The sequence below is a fragment of the Prunus dulcis genome, chromosome 8 (assembly GCF_902201215.1).
Source record: "Prunus dulcis chromosome 8, ALMONDv2, whole genome shotgun sequence".
Lineage (NCBI taxonomy): Eukaryota > Viridiplantae > Streptophyta > Magnoliopsida > Rosales > Rosaceae > Prunus > Prunus dulcis.
Window position 1 is genome coordinate 4,442,580 of NC_047657.1, and position 19,233 is coordinate 4,461,812.

Genomic DNA, 19,233 nt, shown 5'->3' on the forward strand with positions numbered 1-19,233 from the left:
TAGTTAAACAAACAATTCAACCACGCACTTCAAACCATATTATCTTCTTCTTATTTTTTCTTATTTTTTTTCTTTTTTTCTTTCTTCCTCTTCTCCCCATTGACTTTTCTTCTTCTTCCTTATCTCAGGCCCGTTTCTTTCTTCCTCCTTTCTTATTCCTTCCAAAGCTTCTTTTTTTTTTCTTCTTTCTTCCTTTCCAGGCCGTTCCTTCTATTTCTTTTTTTCTTCCTATTCTTTCCTCTCTTTTCTTCTTCCTTCATTCCTTTTCACTCTCTCTTCATGCTGCACCCCAACTTTTAAGAGAGCCATATCCACTTCTGGATATGTGGTGGCTGCAAACACCCACCCCTTTCTCTTTCTAGTTCCACTAATTAATGGTTGTTGAACTGAGTATGTGGTGGCTGTTTATGGGTGGTGATGATGCTTTGTTTGACTAATTGGGTGGTGATGATGGTTCGATTGGGTCTCTGGCGGCTGGTTATGGGTTTGATGGTGGTGGTCTGACAGAGATGGCGAAGAGAGATGGTTCTGGGTTTTGCGGGTGGCTGTGGTGGCGAAGAGAGATGGGTCTGTGTGTGGCTTACGGGTGGTGGTTATGAGGGAGCACAAATTCGGGGGAGAAGAGGGAGAGCTGGGCAGTGCCAGAGTCTGTCGATTGGGTCTGTGGAGGTGGTGTTTTGATTCAAGGCGTAAGGAAATCCAACCGGACTCGTGTGTTCAAAATAGCGATGGTGCTATTTTGCGAACTGCATTTGGGGCTCACTGAATTAGACATGCGAGTCCGGTGATTTTTTCACTGTTGGACTATGCAGTCTCATTTAAGTTAATCCCCTTCCTTACCAAACATGGGTTTTAAGTGTTATTTAACACAATCCAGTCCAGTGAGGCATAGTGAGGCCTACCAAACATGCCCTTACATTACTAAATTATCCTTCAAATTGTTGCTTAATTACTTAAATCTCTATAATCATTTTTCTTTATTTCCTATTTAATTCTTCTTTGGATAATTTTATTTATGTTCTTAGTTAATTTTCAATCTTTACTATTATTTTTAAAGCATGGTAAAGTGCTTAATTTTCATGACAAATCAAGTTGGTTTACATCTTTAATTATTTTTCAATTTTTGATAAATTATAAATATAAGAACATGTACCATGTCATGATGTCCAGTGAATAACGTGAAATAAAGTTACTCGTGCATCTTACCATGCAACTTATAAAGTGTAAAATATTGTAGTAAAAATGATAAATAAATTACTAGAGGGTGTTTAATTTTCTTTCATTAATTACTCTAGATTTTCTAAGTCACAGAGTTTGTCAGCTCGCAATATAATCAACTTAAATCACTCAAACATGCTATGCAATGCATTTCCTTCCAATATTTTGTGTTAAAATAATAGATGATTGACTAAATAAACTTTTTAAAAAGTTTCATTAAAAATTTCCATGTATTTATCATAATTTCTGTGGTTTTTATTCAATTTTTATCGATATCGATATTTTCCCGATATTTCCATCGATATTTCCGTGTTTTTGAACCACCGATATTTCCGAAACCCTCGATATTTAAGACCTTGGGTAGAAGATAGAAGGGAATTCTATCTATGCGGCACATGGTTATCATGGATAATAAAAATGCTTTTTTAGCTGGGGAATAATAAAAAGTTTAAAGTAGTAAATGGTTGAAAGTTAGAATTGCTTCAAAACTCCCCGTTTCATTAACAGGAAAGGAAACAAAAGTTTTACAAAGACGGCGTTGTTTGCGCTGCAAACAAATGAACCCAAGTCATCTTCCTCATTTTGAAAAGCCTTGCAACACACCTTAGATGCAGAACTGTGGCACCAAAAGAAGGGCGTACTCCTGCCTCTTCATAGAATTTTCCAGTAAGGGGAGATGCAACTGCACCTCCTTGTGTCTCTGTGGGTCTGCCATTGGTGAGCCCTACAAGGTTGCCTCTCAAAACTAATGGGTCTGCATGTACAGACCACCGCATATTGTCTTTCAATGATATGAGCGTCTAGTATTTCGATATCTCGTCAAATACCATTTATGTAAAAAATTACCTGAGTTCGAAATCATTTGACCACTCAATTACATGGTTATTATTTTAGACCTCGGAGAATGAATTGACATCTTGGAAGTTGATGTTGAAAGACATTACTTTGAGCCACCTTCCCTGGATCGGTCAGAAGAATAAAATAATCACTTTTTAATAGTTAAAGAGAAGAAAACAACATATTTACTTATTAGTATTGGAATGATTATGATTCCTACGTATTTGTGTTTACTAACACATGAGTATTGGAATGATTCTAATTCCTAACTTCCACTGCGTTTGCTAACACATAAGGAATAATAAAAAAATGTAAATTCCATGTTAAAATCAGGAAATGGATCAACAAGGAGGAGTCGTTAATCTGATTTTCATACCTTGATTACCCTATCTAAAAGTTCACAGATTCATAACTTCTCTCATCTTTTTTTGCCACATTTTGCCACAAAAATCAAGAGGTAATATATTTGAATATGTTTTTTTGCTTCTTTTAACACAAAATCTATTTTGCAATGACAAATAGTGAACCAATTGTATAGACTCATATTTTGGTGTACAGCAGTGTAGGATCTAGTTTGTGACTGGTTTTATTACTGGTTTTGTTGTTCTGTGTTTAGGAGTTTCTCTGTGTATTGTTATCTTTTCTTTGTGGACTGCTGTCAATGGTTGTAGCTTGTGGTTTTTTGTTTCAATAAAGCATATTTTACCCCTAAAAAAAAAAATAGATTAAATCCAAAAGTAGGTGACTACGAGTAATATGGTGTAGCACATGAGTATGTCCAAGTGGTATAATTTGTCCACATGTAAGTGGATATATATTCTTTTTCGTTGCTTTTCTTAGTCAAAGTTAGGAAGGGGGAGGGGAAATTTTGTCACACACACTGCCATGGTGCTATTGAAATTTAAACCTGAGACTATTGGTCTACAAGTTAAGGTCCTTTTCCACTAGATTAGAATTCATTGGCAAGTAGATATTTATTAGAATATAGAGCCGAGGAGAAGGAGATGGTAAAACTAGATTTCGTGCTTTTAAAAAAATTGCTTATGGAATCAAATAAGGGTTTAGGCCAATTGGCCAAGATAGTGTCTTCTCCTTTTGCACTGAGTTCGAACCTCTTATACTAATAGCTTTTTTATTTTAGGCTTTTTATCACAAATGGTCCCTGAGGTTTACGAAATTATCACATTTCGTCCCTAACTTTTTATGTGACACTAATGGTCCCTAAGGTTACCCTCCACGCATCAAAATGGTCCCTGCCGTTAGCTTCCGTCAAATTTTCTGTTAAATTACTGACGTGGCACATGTATAGAGCCCACACATCCAATGATACAGAGCCACATGATTTTAAATATAATATAATATATATTTTAAATATTATATATATATATATATAGAGAGAGAGATGAGTGGGTCTGGGAGGGGGAAAAGAAAAGAGAACACAAGAAGAGGGAGAAAGAGAGATATTTATATAAAATTTTTAGGGTTAATCGTTTTATTAGTCCCTGAACTTAGACCCGATTTGCATTTGAGTACTCAATTTCCAAAATGGTACCCGTGGTCCTTTAACTTTAGTTTCGTTTGCACAACTAGTCCCATTGTTAATTTTGTCAATTTTTTCTGTTAAATGCAGGGGCAAAATGATATTTTTATATTAAAATAAAAAAAGAATATAAAAAATCATATCTTTAAAATAACAATAAAAGAAAATACCATAAAAAACCTAAATAAATAAATTTTGGCGGGAGTAAAAATTGGAAAGAGGGGAAAATGGAGAGTTTGATTTTAGTTTTATAGTTTTTTAATTTTATATTCATATTTTAATCAATTTTGATACAAAAATACCATTTTGCCCATGCATTTAACAGAAAAGTTAACAAAATTGACGGTAGAACTATTTGTCCTAACGAAAGTGAAGTTAAAGGGCCACGAGAACCATTTTGAAAATTGAGGTATTCAAATGCAAATCAAGTCTAAATTCAGAGACTAATAAAACGATTAACCCAAAATTTTAGGTTGCTTCTGATTTAATTTTTTATGAATTTTAATTTTAAAAATATTTAAAATATATTATATTATATTATATTTAATGCCATATGGTTCCATACTATTGGATGTGTGGGCTCACACGTGCCAGTCATCAATTTAACAAAAAAATTTGATGGAAGCTAACAGCGTAGACCATTTTGATGTGTGGAGGGTAACCTTAAGAATATTAATGTCACAAAAAAACGTTAAAGACGAAAAATTATAAGGGTATAAACCTCAAAAACTATTTGTGATAAAAAGCATTTATTTTATTTTAAAGCTCCTACGTTGTAATAGTTTAGTTTAGAATATCGTGAATTTTTTATTTTTTATTTTTTGCAGATGGGAGAAAGAATTGCTGGGGTTCAAATAGAGCCTTCTTTCATTTTTTATTTTTATTTTGGTTATATTTTTTATTTATAGAAATTAAATAGGTTGGATTGCAGTAAAATGAGACACAAACCCGAATTGACCCGGATTCCTGTAATTAAAAGGAAAAAGGCCAAATAAATTCAAGAGGTCAGTTTCCTGATTCTCTGCTTTCCTTCACGAGATCGAGTCTCTAATTCTCTCTCTCTCTCTCTCTCTCTCTCTCTCTAAATCCTGAGCTTCTCTGCCTGAAGGCACTGGTTGCGAGTCTTTGCTATTTTACTTTGCATTCTCCAATTTCAGAATTCACAAATTCGTGTCGAATTTAGGGTCTTTAATCTGCATAGTTGTTATTGTCAGAGTTTTTAAGAGCAAACAGTGAAAAGCGAAGACAAAAAAGGATGGTAAGGAGGAAGAAGATGAAGCACTGCTTCACCTTCTTCTTCTTCTCCTATTAATTCATGGCCGCTTCTCAGCACCGCTGCGTTTTTGGTACTCTCCCTTATTCTGATTCATTCTCTGTTTGTTTCCCAAGATATTCCTTTAGAAAATAAAAATGCAGTGATGAAATCTTGTGGCTTTCGATTTCAAATCCTACTCAATTGCAATGGGTTCGAATGGCAATTACTTTTCCCTTAACTTTAAGGGTTTTGTAGAAATTGGCTGAAAATCTTATGTGGGTCTTTGGGTAAATTCTAATGTTTTTTTTTTTTGTGGTTGAATTTGTTGTGATGCAGTGGGGAATATACCTTATGATGCCACTGAGGAACAGCTTATAGAAATCTGCCAGGAGGTTGGCCCTGTTGTATCTTTCAGGTTAGTCAGTTGACTCACTTCCCAATTAGAAATTAGAAATTTAACATAAACCCTTTTCTTCCTGAACCCTAAATTGAATTTCTAGAACCAAAAGAAAAAAAAATTGAATATCATATCATTTTGAATCCTATTTATGCTTTATATGATTCGCTTGGAGATCAATATATCATTATTCCGGAAGGAAAATATTTAATCTTTAACTGCAAAATTATACCTAGATTTGTTGTTATTTTCTAATTCTATACCAGATGCTTTTTAATTCAAAGGGTGTTAAAAATAAGTTCTTCTGTTTGCAAAGTTATATGTTTTAGGATGTTAAATACGTTAAAGACAACTTTTGGAGTGAATTCAGAAGCAAAGTTCTGTTTTTGCTCTAGCTAGCTATTTCCATTTGGAAGGTTGATATTTTATGAAATTATATCAGTTAGGGAATCAAGATTAGTGGAAACTACTGTATGATGTAGGTAGTGTATGCTATATACCCAGATTTATGGGTGGGTTGAAAGTAGAAACATTTGTTGAATTTGTTTTAATCTGTACATTCTATTTGTTTCAGACTAGTTATTGATAGAGAGACTGGGAAACCAAAAGGTTATGGATTTTGTGAGTACAAGGATGAAGAAACAGCTCTAAGTGCTCGGCGTAATCTTCAGGGTTATGAGATCAATGGGAGGCAATTACGAGTTGATTTTGCTGAAAATGACAAAGGTGCTGACCGAAATCGAGAACAGGTACTAGGAGACTTTTAGCTACAATACTTTCCCCATTTTCTTTGCTTTTTGTTTTTTTAATAACAAATTTCCTGAAGTATTGTTATAAGCAGTATTGTATTCTACTTTTCTTTTACTTTCCCATGCCTTTTATTAGAAGGGGCGTGACCTAGAAGAATATTGTACTATGATGCTAAATTCTTGGATTGCAAATCTGATCTGGATTGCCCGTATAAATTGCTGTGATCTTGTATTTGTTGCCTCGTCGAAGAAGTTCTGCAGTGTTTCATATGCTTGACTGTGGTCTTGTATTTGTTGACTTGCAGAAAAAGTTCTGTAGTGTTTCATATGCTTGACCTTCGATTTGGAGTTAAGAGCCCATATGGGCGAGCTACTCTCATAATTTTGCTGTTTGCTTTCATTAGTCAGACTTTTATCTGTTAGTTAGTCTATTACAATATTGTTGGCATTCTAAAACTCTTCTTTTTGTTAGATTATTACTTTTGCTATAGTACTGTTTTCCGGGAAATGTGTCCAAATTAGCCAAATGACTGGTATCAATCATCTTGATTTGAAAATAGCAACAATTAGGTGTTATAAATTTCGTTTTTATTGTAAGAGTAAAGTAATTATTTTTCACTTGCAGGGTCGTGGTGGACCAGGACTGACTGCAAATGTTGGTTAGTTTTCTTCTCTCATTTTCTGTCTTTTTTTTTTTTCCCTCTTATTTATTATTTGACCTAAGAGAAACCTGAAACTCTGTTATTCTTTTTTCTTGTGGGTGTATCATAGATCCACAAAAACAAGTAATGGGCCCATCTGTTCATGTGGAAGCTCTTCAACATCAGCCAATTGGTCTCCATATAGCTATAACTGCGGCGACCGTCATGGCAGGAGCTCTAGGTGGTGCTCAGGCTGGTTTGCAGTCTAGTCAAAATGGCTTGCAGAATCAATTGGCATCAGCCAATGATCCTTTGACACTTCATCTGGCCAAAATGTCTAGGGGTCAGTTGAATCAAATAATGTTGGAGCTCAAGGTGAGCAGTTTGACTGAAGCTTATTTCTTTATTCTGGATCCATCTTGGTATGTTTTTCATACTTTTTCTGATGATAGGTAATGGCTATACAAAACAAAGAACTAGCTCGTCAACTATTGCTTGCAAGGCCACAGTTGCCAAAAGCACTTTTCCAGGTAAATTTCTACTATTTGTATTGGTGTTTATGTTGTACAGATTTCAATCTGTAAATTTATTTTATAATATTACCCTTTTGTCATTTAAATTGGGTTTCTTGTGTAATTTGATTAGAGAAAGTTTTGCTTGACATCCTGTAACAGAAGATATAATTGAGCTGTGTATTTCTGGTTTCCTTCTGAAACTAGGTCATTTGGATTTACTTTCTCCACAGTTTTTCTCCTCTGTTTTATTGGTATCCTCTTTATACCCTTTTTTGACTTCAATTCTTCTTGAACAAGATGAAGTTGTTTGAATATTTACTTGTAAAAAGGTGACAAATTATTGTGTCAAAGTGGGACTGTCCTTATGGAATAAGGCATATTGAATTTTTTATATATCTTCCTTGTCCTCCCTCCAATCAGCAATATCAAGTAAGAGACCAGTGAGCATAGCAGGGGGCTGGTGGAGAGAGAGAGAGAGAGAGAGAGAGAGAGAGAGAGAGCATCATCACGAAGAACAATATTTTTAAGCTGGCAAAATGTAAAATAAACGAATGGAACACAATGCTCAGACTTGGTCATCTTTCAATATGCCTTATTCCATAAGGACAGTCTCACTGGTCTCAACATAGATGGATGTGGATGTTATATGCACATACTATTAATTAAGGGGTCAAAGCTGTTTACATTTCAATTATGTGCATATAACATCCACATCCATCTGTGTTGAGTTTTAAATCTAGAAACACCCATCTCAATGCATTGAGTATGTATAGTTAGGTATGCTTGTTTCCATGTTTTTCTTTAACCTTTTTATTTATAGAATTTGATATCTTAACTTTCTTTTCAGGCCCAAATAATGCTCGGAATGGTGAGCCCGCAAACGGTTTGTTTCTCCTCCTAGAACTTTCTATTGTCATAACAAGATTGTTAAGTACTTGAACTGGGTTGACCTTTTAACACCTTGACTCTCCTTTTTCAGTTGCAGATGCCAAATATCAGGCAAACTTCAAGTCAGCCCTCACAGCCTCCATTCAATGAGGGCCAGCAGGGTCAGCCACCAGCTGTTCAAACCCTTTCTGAGCTACCCCCTCCTGCACAGAATAGGTTGCAAGCTGGGTTGGTGCCCAAAGCGCACGAAGGCCAATTTTCTTCGGTACCTCAAAATCCATTGGTTCGGAGCCAGTTATCTGCACCCCAACAACAACACATGCAACCTCGAATGCAGCTTCCACAACATGCAAACCAACATGTCTTGCAACAGGCCCCATTGCTTGGGACTGGAGTTACAACAATTCCTCCTATACACCCCCAGTCTTCAGGCGGTTTGCCCATTCGACCGCAAACTCAACTTGCAAATTCTTCTATTTCAAACCAGAAAATGCAGCCTCCTTTGCTACAGCATCCTGGTCTGGTCGGACGTGCCAATTTGGGGCATAACACTCAGATGGTTCGTCCAAATGCTTCTGTACAGCAGTCTCATTTTCCTCGCCCTCTATCTGATGCCAGCTTTCAGGTGCCAACTTTTTCTAATTCTTGTCATATGAATAGGAAAATATTAATATCTAGCTGTTGTTTTGTTTTGTTTTGTTTTTGTTTTTGTTTTTGTTTTTTTTAATAATTGGAAGAAAAATATCCATCCTTTTCTTCTTCGTCTTGGATGTCTACTTCCCACCAAAGCAGAGGATAAGAAAAAGATGATTAGTTTTGTTGGTGGATATAATATTTTGTTAAGCTGGATAAAATTTATACATAATTTATTTTGCATGTTTTGTATTTCTGTAGTTAACAGTCATAAAATCTCTTCCACTTCTCTGATAAGGAAGGTTACTTGTTTGTATTTACAAATACAAAGAACTGGGTGGGAAAAAACTACCTCACTTTTCTAGTCTTTAGGCGCTTTTAGTTATCTTGCTAGTTTCACTATTTGTTGGTGTTATTTAACTTGCTATATTTGTAACAGCCTGGTCCCTCAATGTCTTCGGGAATGTCACTGGCAGTCAACAGGGATGATGATTTATCTTCCGAATCAGTTAAGCGCCCTGCAAAGCAAATGAAGTTGGACGATGGAAGGAGTACCTCTTTGTCAGCAGGGCGTCTGAATGTGTCTAATGCCAATGGATCTGCATTGCCTCATGTTTTTGGAGCTGGCTCAATGCCTGGGAAGCCTGTTCCTAACCCAGAAGTACAGCAGTCTGAGAAACAGACTTCTCAGGTAATGTCTTCCCTTGGTGATTTTTTTTGTTTCGTTTTGTTTATGTTTGTTTTGTTCCAGTTTACTTCTCGTGTGTTCGCTAGTTTGGTCTTTAAACCGGACATTATTGTGTAAAAAGAAAGCTGTCTTGCTCTCAGTGATGCAGAAGTTTTTTTATTTTTTTTATTTTAATTTTTTTTAATTTTTGAGTATCATTAATTGCTAGCACAAGTTTTGATTAAGCCTATGTTAAATTAGACCATCCAACTCAGAACCAATAACTAATTGGCATTGGTGGAGCCTCATGTGAGAATTTATAATCTTAACACATCCCCTCACGTGTGGGCTCACAAAGCCAAACTCATGGTTCAATTATATGGTGCAAATTGGGCCTCAACATGGATCAACTTCTTGTTCTGGTATCATGTTGCAGATACAGCATCAAATGGAAAACCAAATTGCATTCATGGAAAGATGTAGGATTCATAAATTGAAATGTTAGGCTTTAAAAAAAATGTGGGATTTTATACTCAGCAGATTTTGGAAAAGTGTTTGGATTTCCACATATTTGAGTAGCTGAAGGATTTCATTTTCTTTTTTTCTTTTTCTGATAATGGGTTTTTCTTTATAATAATTTTGGTGAACTTTTGGTGTTCTCTTAACTTGGTTTAGAAAGGAAATATCAATTACATAATGAACTTTTGGTTCTAAGCCATCCCTACCGATGAATCAACAACTTGAATTACCCTTTTGTTTTCATGTGTTCTTGATAAATCAGCATGTATAACATAAAGACTTTGCCCCTGAATCTTAGTACGTTTAACTCTATTATGTAGTTTATAGTGTCCACTGTCTGTGCTTATTAAACTGTATGATAATAAAAGTTTCTTCTTTTCCAAAAAATGTTGGGCAAGAAATGCTACATGGTAGTTGCCAATTTCCCATTTTATCGGAGTATCTGACATCATATGTTTCCTTTTTCTCAGTCTCAGCTTCCACCCGGGGTGGAGTCTGCTCTACTACAACAAGTTTTGAGCCTAACACCTGAAAAGCTGAGCTCATTGTCTCCGGAACAGCAACAACAGGTCATTAAACTCCAACAGATGCTTCGGCGAGATCAGATTCAGCCATCGTAGCAGATAGTCATAAATGACCGGTTTTGATGCGGCAATTCATTACATACATGTGCAGGCACCAACTTGCTTGCTCTACAACAACATAAAGCTTGCTATTGATTCAATCAATTTTGATTGCTTGTAATATTATGTCCACATAAGAGTCAGATAAGTGGATCTGCAGTGCATGAGGCACCATATTATTCACGTAGCTTACACAAGCTTGTGTTTAGTGTAATCAGTAAATTAGTTAGAATAGGAAAATTTTGGTTAGTTTCTGTATCACAAAAATTTAAATTTATCTTCACTTGCATACAATTGTCGCTTCACTTTTGACCAGCATCTTCTATTTGTACTTTTCTCCCACATGTGTACTTGGTTTGAGGTGATTCAAAAAAGTACATCTGCATCTTGTATCACTTCATGATCTGTATCGACACTTCGTTCTCCAGACTTGATCTGTTGTTTTTAGTTATATACGTGTCTACTTTTTAATTTGTGTTACTTCTAAGCTTGGCCAGATCTGCTGTCTCCGAATTTCCTATGCCCTCTGTCCCTTGCATAAATTTTTGACATCTCTCCCCAACTTAACAGGTCACGAACATTGGTTAAGTCCTATTTAGAAGTAAAAAATCTGATCCTTTCTGTCAGTGCTTATGGATCTTCTACTTGCACACTCGGCCTTACTTTCTCATAGAGGAGACATGAAATTTGAGGACAGCAGATCTGGACTCCTGGTAAGGATAGAGAGCCGATTTGAGGGCAGTAAATCCACGACTCAACGTAGAGGGTTGATGCGGACTCTTAAGCATAGAGAGCTGATTTGAGGACAGTAGATCCAAGACAGCGTAGAGAGTTGATGCTTATAGGGTCGTTTGGCACGGCAGACTGTCATGAACTGGACTAAATCTTGAGACTGTCTTGAATTAGCTCAGATTGGCCTAAGCTGGATTAAGTACTAATCTAAGTTTGGTGCTGCGTCGGATTAAAGAGTTGGATTGTAAAAATAGTGAAGACCTATGTTTGATATTGTGTCGGACTAAAAATTAATTATTTTATTAATTTCTCTCTTTTTCTGTTTTCCTTTTTTAGTTCCTAATGTTTTCTTCTTCTTTTTTTTTTCTCTCTCTCTCTTTTCTTTTCTTCCTATTTCATTCAAAAACATTTTTTTTTTCTTCTGTCTCGAAACCTCCTACCTACCTTTCTTTTTCCACTCTCACAAACAAAACAAAAACAAAAAAACCCTCTCTTTTTCCATTCAAAAACACTATTTTTCCTTTCTCTCGAAAGCACCCTATTTCTGTAGACAAACCCAAAGCTTAATCTCCCTGCTGTAGAAAAAATAAGGAAGCTTGCTTCCCTGGCCTCCCCAGTTTTGATTTAGGGTCTTTCAACTAGCTTTTGGGCTAGCTAGATCTGGTTCCCCATCCCCTTCTACTGTTGGAGGTCTTTATTGGCAGAGACTTGCTAGATGACACAGCCAATTTGAGCTTTTTCTTTGTCTCTTGAACGCCACCAGGAAAGCTCTTCTTCCTTCCTTTTAAATTTGGCCAATGATTATATCATATTATTGGATATTGAACTTTTTGGTTTTGTTGGTTTGCTTAGTTTGTCTATATATCAATCTGCCTTTTGACTAGCCCAAGCCAACTTGGAGCGGCAACTAGAGTTAATTGAGACTCATCAGCAAGTTTCGATTGGGTCTGTGGTGGTGGGATTTTGATTCAAGCCAAGGGTCGGACTCGCGTGTTCAAAATAGCGCTCTCGCTATTTTGCGAGCCACATTTCAGCATCGCTGTATTTAGACAAGCGAGTCGGGGTTTTTACACTGATGGACTATACAATCTCATTTAAGTTAATCCTCTCTTTTACCAAATAGGGGTTTTAAGTATTATATAACACAGTCCAGTCTAATGAGGCATATTGAGGCATACAAAACATGAGTAAAATTTATAGTGCTAATGGTAGTTAACAAATATTATTGGGTTTTAAAAAATGAAAAAAAAAAAAGAAACCTATTACTAGCACTTCAAAAAAGTCATTATGCCCTCGACTTTGTAATATCATTGCAATAAGAAGGGTATTTCAAATTAAATACAAAATACCGATCACAGAACAATAGCATTATTTGAATCTAGTTAAAATGCTTCAACTTAAAGCAACACTAAAGTTTTAAAGGCATCCACAATCATATCGAGTGTGACGAGTCATATCACTAAAAAGAGCTGTCATCAAGAAGATACACACAAATTTGACAATCAACCCTGAATCTTGTTGTAGCAAACCAGCAAGATAAGTTTGTGTTGACAGCAGCACCAATCTCATCCTTCTTTCCTTCACATACTTATCCAAAGCCTCTTCCACTTTCATCATCATTATATGCCTTGCCCTTGATTTTTTATCATAATTTTCAGCCAACTTCTGAGCCAAACATCTAGCAATGACAATGGAGTCTTCAATGCCAGCAGAGCCACCCTGGCCAAGGAAAGGTCCCATCGTATGCATGGCATCGCCGGCCACTGTCACGCTTCCTTTTCGAAAGTTTCCTACCAGAATGTCCCACGGCGAACGGTATCTCAAGCGTGTGTTAGATAATGATTTTGTGTCACTCTTGCTTATCATGTCTATCATTTCTGAAGGGAAGTCTTTGATTGCTTCTAATGTCAGTTGCCGAATGAGCTCTGGATCCTTTGGAACCTCCAACCCTGTTCATATAAACAATGTCTTTCATGTATGTAATCAGAATTCAGTCATGGTTCTACAATAGTTTGAGCTATTTTTCATTTTGGTGCCGTAAATTGTATTTTGTCCAATCAGCCTTAACAATTAAAGCCAGATCAGAATGGAAGTGTCAAATTAATTCATAGAATGTCAGTGTGACGTGCACGTGTAGAAATATTTCGATCTTGTGCATATGTAGGCTTTAGGCTAGCACAAAAGAAAAGGTCAAAAATACCACATGAGGGCGTCGTGTGATTATTTTGTGAGTTAATTTAATGAAAATCCGTTTTAAAGAAAAGAAGAGGTTTTTTTTCAAAAAAATTTATTATACAAGCGAGAGGCTAAATTATAAGGGAGAGAGGGTTTCTCTCACACACACACACACTATAAAGGTGTCATGGAAATTTGAACCAAAGACCACGAGTTTGCAAGTCAAGACATTTTTCCACTAGACTAGACCCCATTAACTAAAGAAGAGGAGTTTCTAGTTGATGAAAACTCTAAATTGGTCATTCGATTAACTAGAGGAATAAGAATAAGATTGAAAAAATAGGAACAGTGTGGACCAAGATAGAAAATTACCTAAGCTACAAGGATCAAAATTATAATTTGGCCCCACTCGCGGAATTGAACCAAATTAGTCGAGGTGACCGTTAGCAGGCCCGGACATCTCATGATATTTATCAACAAAAAAAAAATGTAGTTTGGCCATTTTGCCTAGAAATATGAAAGATTATATTCACTCTATATGCGATGCATATTCCAAAATCATAGTAAGCTGGAGTGGAAGGAATCCCAATTGTAATTGATTTTGTGTTGTAGAGAAGAATCAAGAATTTACCTCCTCTACCATACATGACTTTCTGAGTGACGAACCAATAAACCAATTTATTATGAATGGGCATTCTTCCAACTGTGCACTTGTCACCCTTAACTTGGACAAACTGGTTCCCAAAATTATGACCACTTGGATACATTGTAAAACCTCTAACCTCCGATAATGAGAAGAGCTTTGATGGTTTTAGGTCAAGAAAATCCGCAACGACTGAGTTGGTTCCATCACATCCAATCAAAACCTGACACGTATAATTTTCATTTTGGCTTAATATTATTTTTCATTGGAAATTGACAAATGAAATATAACTTGTTCACCTTGGCTTTGATGGAGCTTCCATTCTGGAGATGAAGACTTGGACTGGAAGTTGATGAGTCTAACCTAACAGAGAGTGCTTGGCATCCAAGGCGTATGGTGCCACGTGGCAAGCTCTCTGCTAGTGCTGTGATCAGATCCATCCGTTTCAGGCATCTTGTTTCCCCACCTCTATAATTAATTATATTACAAACAATTATAACATGTTACATAATTTTGTGACACTACTTGTGTGTCCCTTTATTCAAATTATAAGGTTAGGCCTAAAAGATACATACATAATGCAAACATGAAAGAGGTGGATTAGTAAGAGTAATGTTAATTACCAGAAAGAGGTGGTTTTTTATATTTTACTTACATTGATTTGTTTTTAGATTTCTTTACAGGTTTTGGTTTTTGCCATGTCTGACTATATGTATCTTTCTTTTTCTTCTTAATAATATAGGGGAATAGGAGGTAGGGAGGGCTCCCTAAAGTATAGGTTATCTCTCCTTTCGGGCTAAGAGTGGATGTTTGCATTATTTGACCGTTATTAAGGAGCAAATTTCGCCTAATCTTCTATTTTAAAATGACTTGAACAAATTTGATGAAAATATATGAAATATGCAGAAATTAACTTGGGACATATATATTCACACTTACCCAAGCGGTATTTCTCGTTGCTTCCCACTATTGAGGCATATGTCTCTAGCCCTAAGTATGAAAATAGCAATAACAAAAACAATAATAGTATAATTAATTGTGGAAATTTTTTTTTTTTGATAAAGACAGATATGGACAGATATACCCTTGAAGCGGCATGGCAGTCTGTCTGAGCTTTGAGGCCACACCAAGTTCATCCAAAGCTCGCCAACCATTTGTTCGAATGGTGATTCCTGCCCCGGTGGCACGCAGGGATTCTGATCTTTCCAACACCACACTCCTCAAACCCTTCCTACATATGTTCCATGTACTAAATCATGTTGATCTTTACATATAAAATAATTACTATAATTGCCAGAGGGTATAAATCAGTTCATTATGAGTACTTTGGCCTCAAGTCCTCTTGTGACAGGTTCGAAAACCCCTGACACTCATGAATGTTTGTGTGTAAGCCCCTTTTCCCCAGTTTCTTGTACTCAAAATAAATAAATACTATAATTAAGCATAAATTAATCAACTACTTGTTCTGTTTTGAAATATACCCAAGTAGTGGTGAAAAATCAAAGTACCTATGAAGAGCAAGGGCAGTTGCAAGGCCGCAGATTCCACCACCAACTATGGCAATCTCTATCTCTTCAGCTACTTCCATATTTCTGACCTCTCTCTCTCTCTCTCTCTCTCTGTGGCAGAAATATATGCTTTTTGGCTCATTTTTTAAACCTCAGTTACATATAGGTCCTACCATGTCCAGCACAGGTTTTGTCCTTTTCAAAAAGCTTAGAGCATCTTCAGGAGAATCTCCAAATTTTAGTTAAAATAGTTAGAAAGCTATTATAGTAAATCACTTAAAAGGTGTTTCCTCCAGCAATGCTCTTTATTTTAGCTAATCTGAAATTTTTTATTTATATTTTCTCTTTCTCTTGCAAATTCAATATATTAAATATATAAAAGAAATAAAAACTCAATCCCACCAACCTCCCAAATGTCTCTATCTCTCTCTTCATTTTTTTTTTCCTCTCCTCCTAGCCAAATTTTCTCTCCTCCTTGCTAGATGTAGAGAGTCAAAAGTTTGTTCTCCAAAATAGAGAGCCAAGTAGGGAGTCTGCTGGAGAGGATTTTCCTTCTTTTTAACCAAAGTAGCTAAAAATAAGAGAATAAAGAGTTTGTTGAAGATGCTCTTAAGGGGTCTTAAGCTAGCTAGCCAGATAGGTGCTTACCTTTGACGTGTATAAGGTTTTCGGATCCTACTCATATTGTGCTACTTGGAAAATGACATGTAGGGTTGATTGTTGAATGCCCAAGGATTTTTACTAAACAATGTTTAGTGGCTTTTAGCTACTCTAAGAAAGAATCTTTACATTTTTAAAAGTCAGAAATAAAATATTTCATAAAACAGTCCCTATTTCATTTAGGACATAAAAATAACTCATGTCAAGCCAGTTCTCCAATCTATTCACAATTGTTTGATTTCCCGAGATAGATTGCTTATGTCTCACTTATATTTTTTCATTGGCCATTCGGTTCAAAATTTAGGAGCTCGGAGTTGGAGAATGAGTATGAAAAAGCGTTGTCAATGACTTGTGGGAAATTGATTTATTTAGCTCACACACGTTCTAATATTGCATATATAGTGAGTGTAGTGAGTCAATTTATGCAAATATTGCATATATAGTGAGTGTAGTGAGTCAATTTATGCATTCTCCTAGTGAAGATCATATGGGTGCTATGATGCGTATTTTGAGGTATCTAAAAGTAACTCCTGGCAGTGGGTTCATATTTTTCAAGTATTGGTCATACAAATGTGGAAGGGTATAGGGATGCTAATTGGGCGGGTTCAGTCACTAGTAGACGTTCTACATCTGGGTATTTCAAATTTGTTGGTGGTAATCTTGTTACTTGGAAGAGTAAAAAGCAAAGAGTGGTGTCTCGGTCTAGTGCCGAAGCTGAGTATCGTGTGATGGTTCAAGGTGTATGCGAGTTACTATGGTTGAGGAGATTGTTGAGAGATCTTGGGTTTGCGCCCCAGAAACCCATGGATTTATATTTTGATAACAAAGTTGCAAATGCTGAGATTGTTTCTTTTCCGTTTATATCATCCGAGTATCAACTGACAGATGTACTTACAAAAGCTGTGTCTACTGTGTCTACTACTGTCTTTCTCAACTCGTTTGACAAGTTGGGCATGAGTGACATCTTTGCTTCAACTTGAGAGGGAGTGTTAGCGAGATCCTAGCTTAATTATGAGATTTATTTCCTAGTATATTAGGACTCTATTTCTTTCCTTTTTGTACAGATATTGTGTAATTAGGATTTTATCTTATTTCCTTGTATAACCCTACTAGGGTTACAAGAATGATCCAGTACCAGGTTTTAGGGTTTAGGGGTCCCTCGGTTGGACTACTCATTCCCTAGCCACATGAGTATTAAGGATTCTGCCATGTGGTCTAATAAAACGATCCCCGTGTTGAATTGTTTTCCCCTGAAACATGATGATGGTGTGCGTTGTGTAATATATATATATATATATATATGTATATATACACACACATATAATGGGTACAAAATTAGGAGAAGGAAAGAGGAAGTATTATGTGATATAAATTGGATTATTTAGATATTGGATATTATTATTATAAATGTCTTACGTGTTCATCTAAGTTATTATATTTATTAAGTACGTGAGTGATGTTTATTGGGAATTTGGTTGTGGGTTGAATTTTTTATTATATAATTTTATGACCTTGCATTTTGGGATGTGTGGTTTTGAGTTCCAACCGCACGGGCGTTGAGGATTTCCGTCGTGCGTGTCTGAGGATTAAGTTTCAGCTGCACGCGTCGAGGATTCCGTCATGCGTGTTTGGGAAATGTGTTTATGTAAAGATAAAAAGTATAATGGGAACAACGGTGGGATTTTTCTTGAGCATGTGCTTGGTGAGTGCTCTGCACAAGTGTGATCATTGTTATGATGCTTAGACAATGTTGTTTTGCAATGTACGCCTTAGATAGGGTATGATTACAGGAAGAAATGATTTTGAAAAAGTAATTTGAGTTTTAGAGTAAACGGTTAGTTTTAAAACGGTTATGCATAGTACATGTGAGTCTTTACAGGGAAATCGTTTTGAGTTATGAATTATGGAAAGAAAGGGTTTTAAAAAAATATTTAGTTATATGCCTTGTGAGAATTGAAGTTGAGAATGAATCTAAATTTTATTGTAGGTTTTACTTGGACAATTCTGTATATTTCTGATTTGTGATTTCTTTTTGTCATAACAACTACGTGTCGCTAGATCCCTCACTAAGGGGTATGTAGGTAGCCTGAGATTTCACCTAGGTGCAGCGACGAATTTAATTATTTTTTTGGATTGATTTTTTATTTTGTCCCGAGTCTTTAAGAACTGCTTGCGTTTGTGCTTGGTTGGTAGTCTTTGTATGCTGAAAGTTGGGAAGTTATTTTATTGTTTTTCTACACGTTAAAAGTGTGGGAATCGTTCCAGTTACAAGGGAGACTCTGCCGAATTTTCGGCAGGAGTCAAACGGTTTATCCTTTAAAATTGGGGTTACGTGGCTTTTTAGTAAAGTAGGTCGGACGTTGGGTAGATGTCAGACGTCTACCTGACGTCGGGTAGAGGTCATCAAGGCATATCCCACATAGAGAGCTTCATGTGCTGATAACGTGTTGTAAAATGAATGGTATATGTGGGAATATTGAGTTGCACTTAAAGTAAATAAGACGTAATATTTAACGAGGTTCGGCCATGCCTACGTTCTCGAAGAGTAGCAATAGTAGCTTTTCACTATGTAAAATAATAGGGCTACATCTTTAGTGTTTACAATCTCACTGGCTCATTTATTTCTCTCTTTGCTCTCTCTTCTCACTCTTCCTCTTTCTTCCTTCTCTATCGGGGCTTTCTTTCTTTCTCACTTGGTGTGCTCTCATTCTTTTTCTGGAGAGATACATTCTCTATTGATGGAGGTGTCTCTTTATAGGCTAAAATATTGGCTATTCACTCACAAGTCTTTGGCTTTTCTCGAATGTTTGGCAGACAAACATCATCATTTTTTTTCAATCAAGTAGATAATGAGCTCTATCATTCTGGGCTCCATTCTTGACTTTTCAACAATATATATGCTTTTTGGCTCATTTTTTAAACCTTAGTTACATAATTAAGCAAGAAGAATATAGGTCCTACCATGTCCAGCACAAGCTTTGTCCTTTTCCAAAAAGCTTAAGGGGTCTTAAGCTAGCTAGCCAGCTAGGTGCT

General features: G+C 36.1%; 2 protein-coding genes across 3 annotated transcripts; one reads left to right on the plus strand and one right to left on the minus strand.

The window, feature by feature from the left end:
* Nucleotides 1-4,548: 4,548 nt before the first annotated feature.
* LOC117637871 (cleavage stimulating factor 64) lies at nt 4,549-10,962 on the plus strand. Its single transcript, XM_034372916.1, has 10 exons — nt 4,549-4,941; nt 5,187-5,265; nt 5,822-5,996; nt 6,622-6,655; nt 6,768-7,012; nt 7,090-7,167; nt 8,000-8,035; nt 8,132-8,665; nt 9,113-9,364; nt 10,330-10,962. The coding sequence occupies exons 1-10, from the start codon at nt 4,911-4,913 to the stop codon at nt 10,477-10,479; spliced, it is 1,614 nt and encodes a 537-aa protein (XP_034228807.1). The 5' UTR covers nt 4,549-4,910; the 3' UTR covers nt 10,480-10,962.
* Nucleotides 10,963-12,524: 1,562 nt separating this feature from the next.
* LOC117637602 (monooxygenase 1-like) lies at nt 12,525-15,647 on the minus strand. 2 transcript variants are annotated; one of them, XM_034372529.1, is made up of 6 exons: nt 15,541-15,647; nt 15,117-15,263; nt 14,972-15,022; nt 14,332-14,500; nt 14,021-14,255; nt 12,525-13,163 (listed from the first exon to the last, which is right to left on the minus strand). In XM_034372529.1, exons 1-6 carry the CDS (start codon nt 15,618-15,620, stop codon nt 12,631-12,633), a joined length of 1,215 nt encoding a protein of 404 aa, XP_034228420.1. In that variant the 5' UTR covers nt 15,621-15,647; the 3' UTR covers nt 12,525-12,630. The 2 variants fall into 2 exon arrangements, with proteins under 2 accessions (XP_034228420.1, XP_034228421.1); XM_034372530.1 differs by lacking the exon at nt 14,972-15,022.
* Between the last annotated feature and the right edge of the window lie 3,586 nt (nt 15,648-19,233).

What these genes read in the sequence shown, in the direction of transcription:
- LOC117637871 (XM_034372916.1), top strand. Translation starts at nt 4,911, where the DNA reads ATGGCCGCTTCTCAGCACCGCTGCGTTTTTG. An exon ending in TCAGCACCGCTGCGTTTTTG is followed by an intron (nt 4,942 to 5,186) that starts GTACTCTCCCTT and finishes GTTGTGATGCAG; the next exon opens with TGGGGAATATACCTTATGAT. An exon ending in TATCTGATGCCAGCTTTCAG is followed by an intron (nt 8,666 to 9,112) that starts GTGCCAACTTTT and finishes TATTTGTAACAG; the next exon opens with CCTGGTCCCTCAATGTCTTC.
- LOC117637602 (XM_034372529.1), bottom strand. Translation starts at nt 15,620, where the DNA reads ATGGAAGTAGCTGAAGAGATAGAGATTGCCATAGTTGGTGGTGGAATC. An exon ending in CAACGAGAAATACCGCTTGG is followed by an intron (nt 14,501 to 14,971) that starts GTAAGTGTGAAT and finishes AATTAATTATAG; the next exon opens with AGGTGGGGAAACAAGATGCC. An exon ending in AGTCATGTATGGTAGAGGAG is followed by an intron (nt 13,164 to 14,020) that starts GTAAATTCTTGA and finishes TTATATGAACAG; the next exon opens with GGTTGGAGGTTCCAAAGGAT.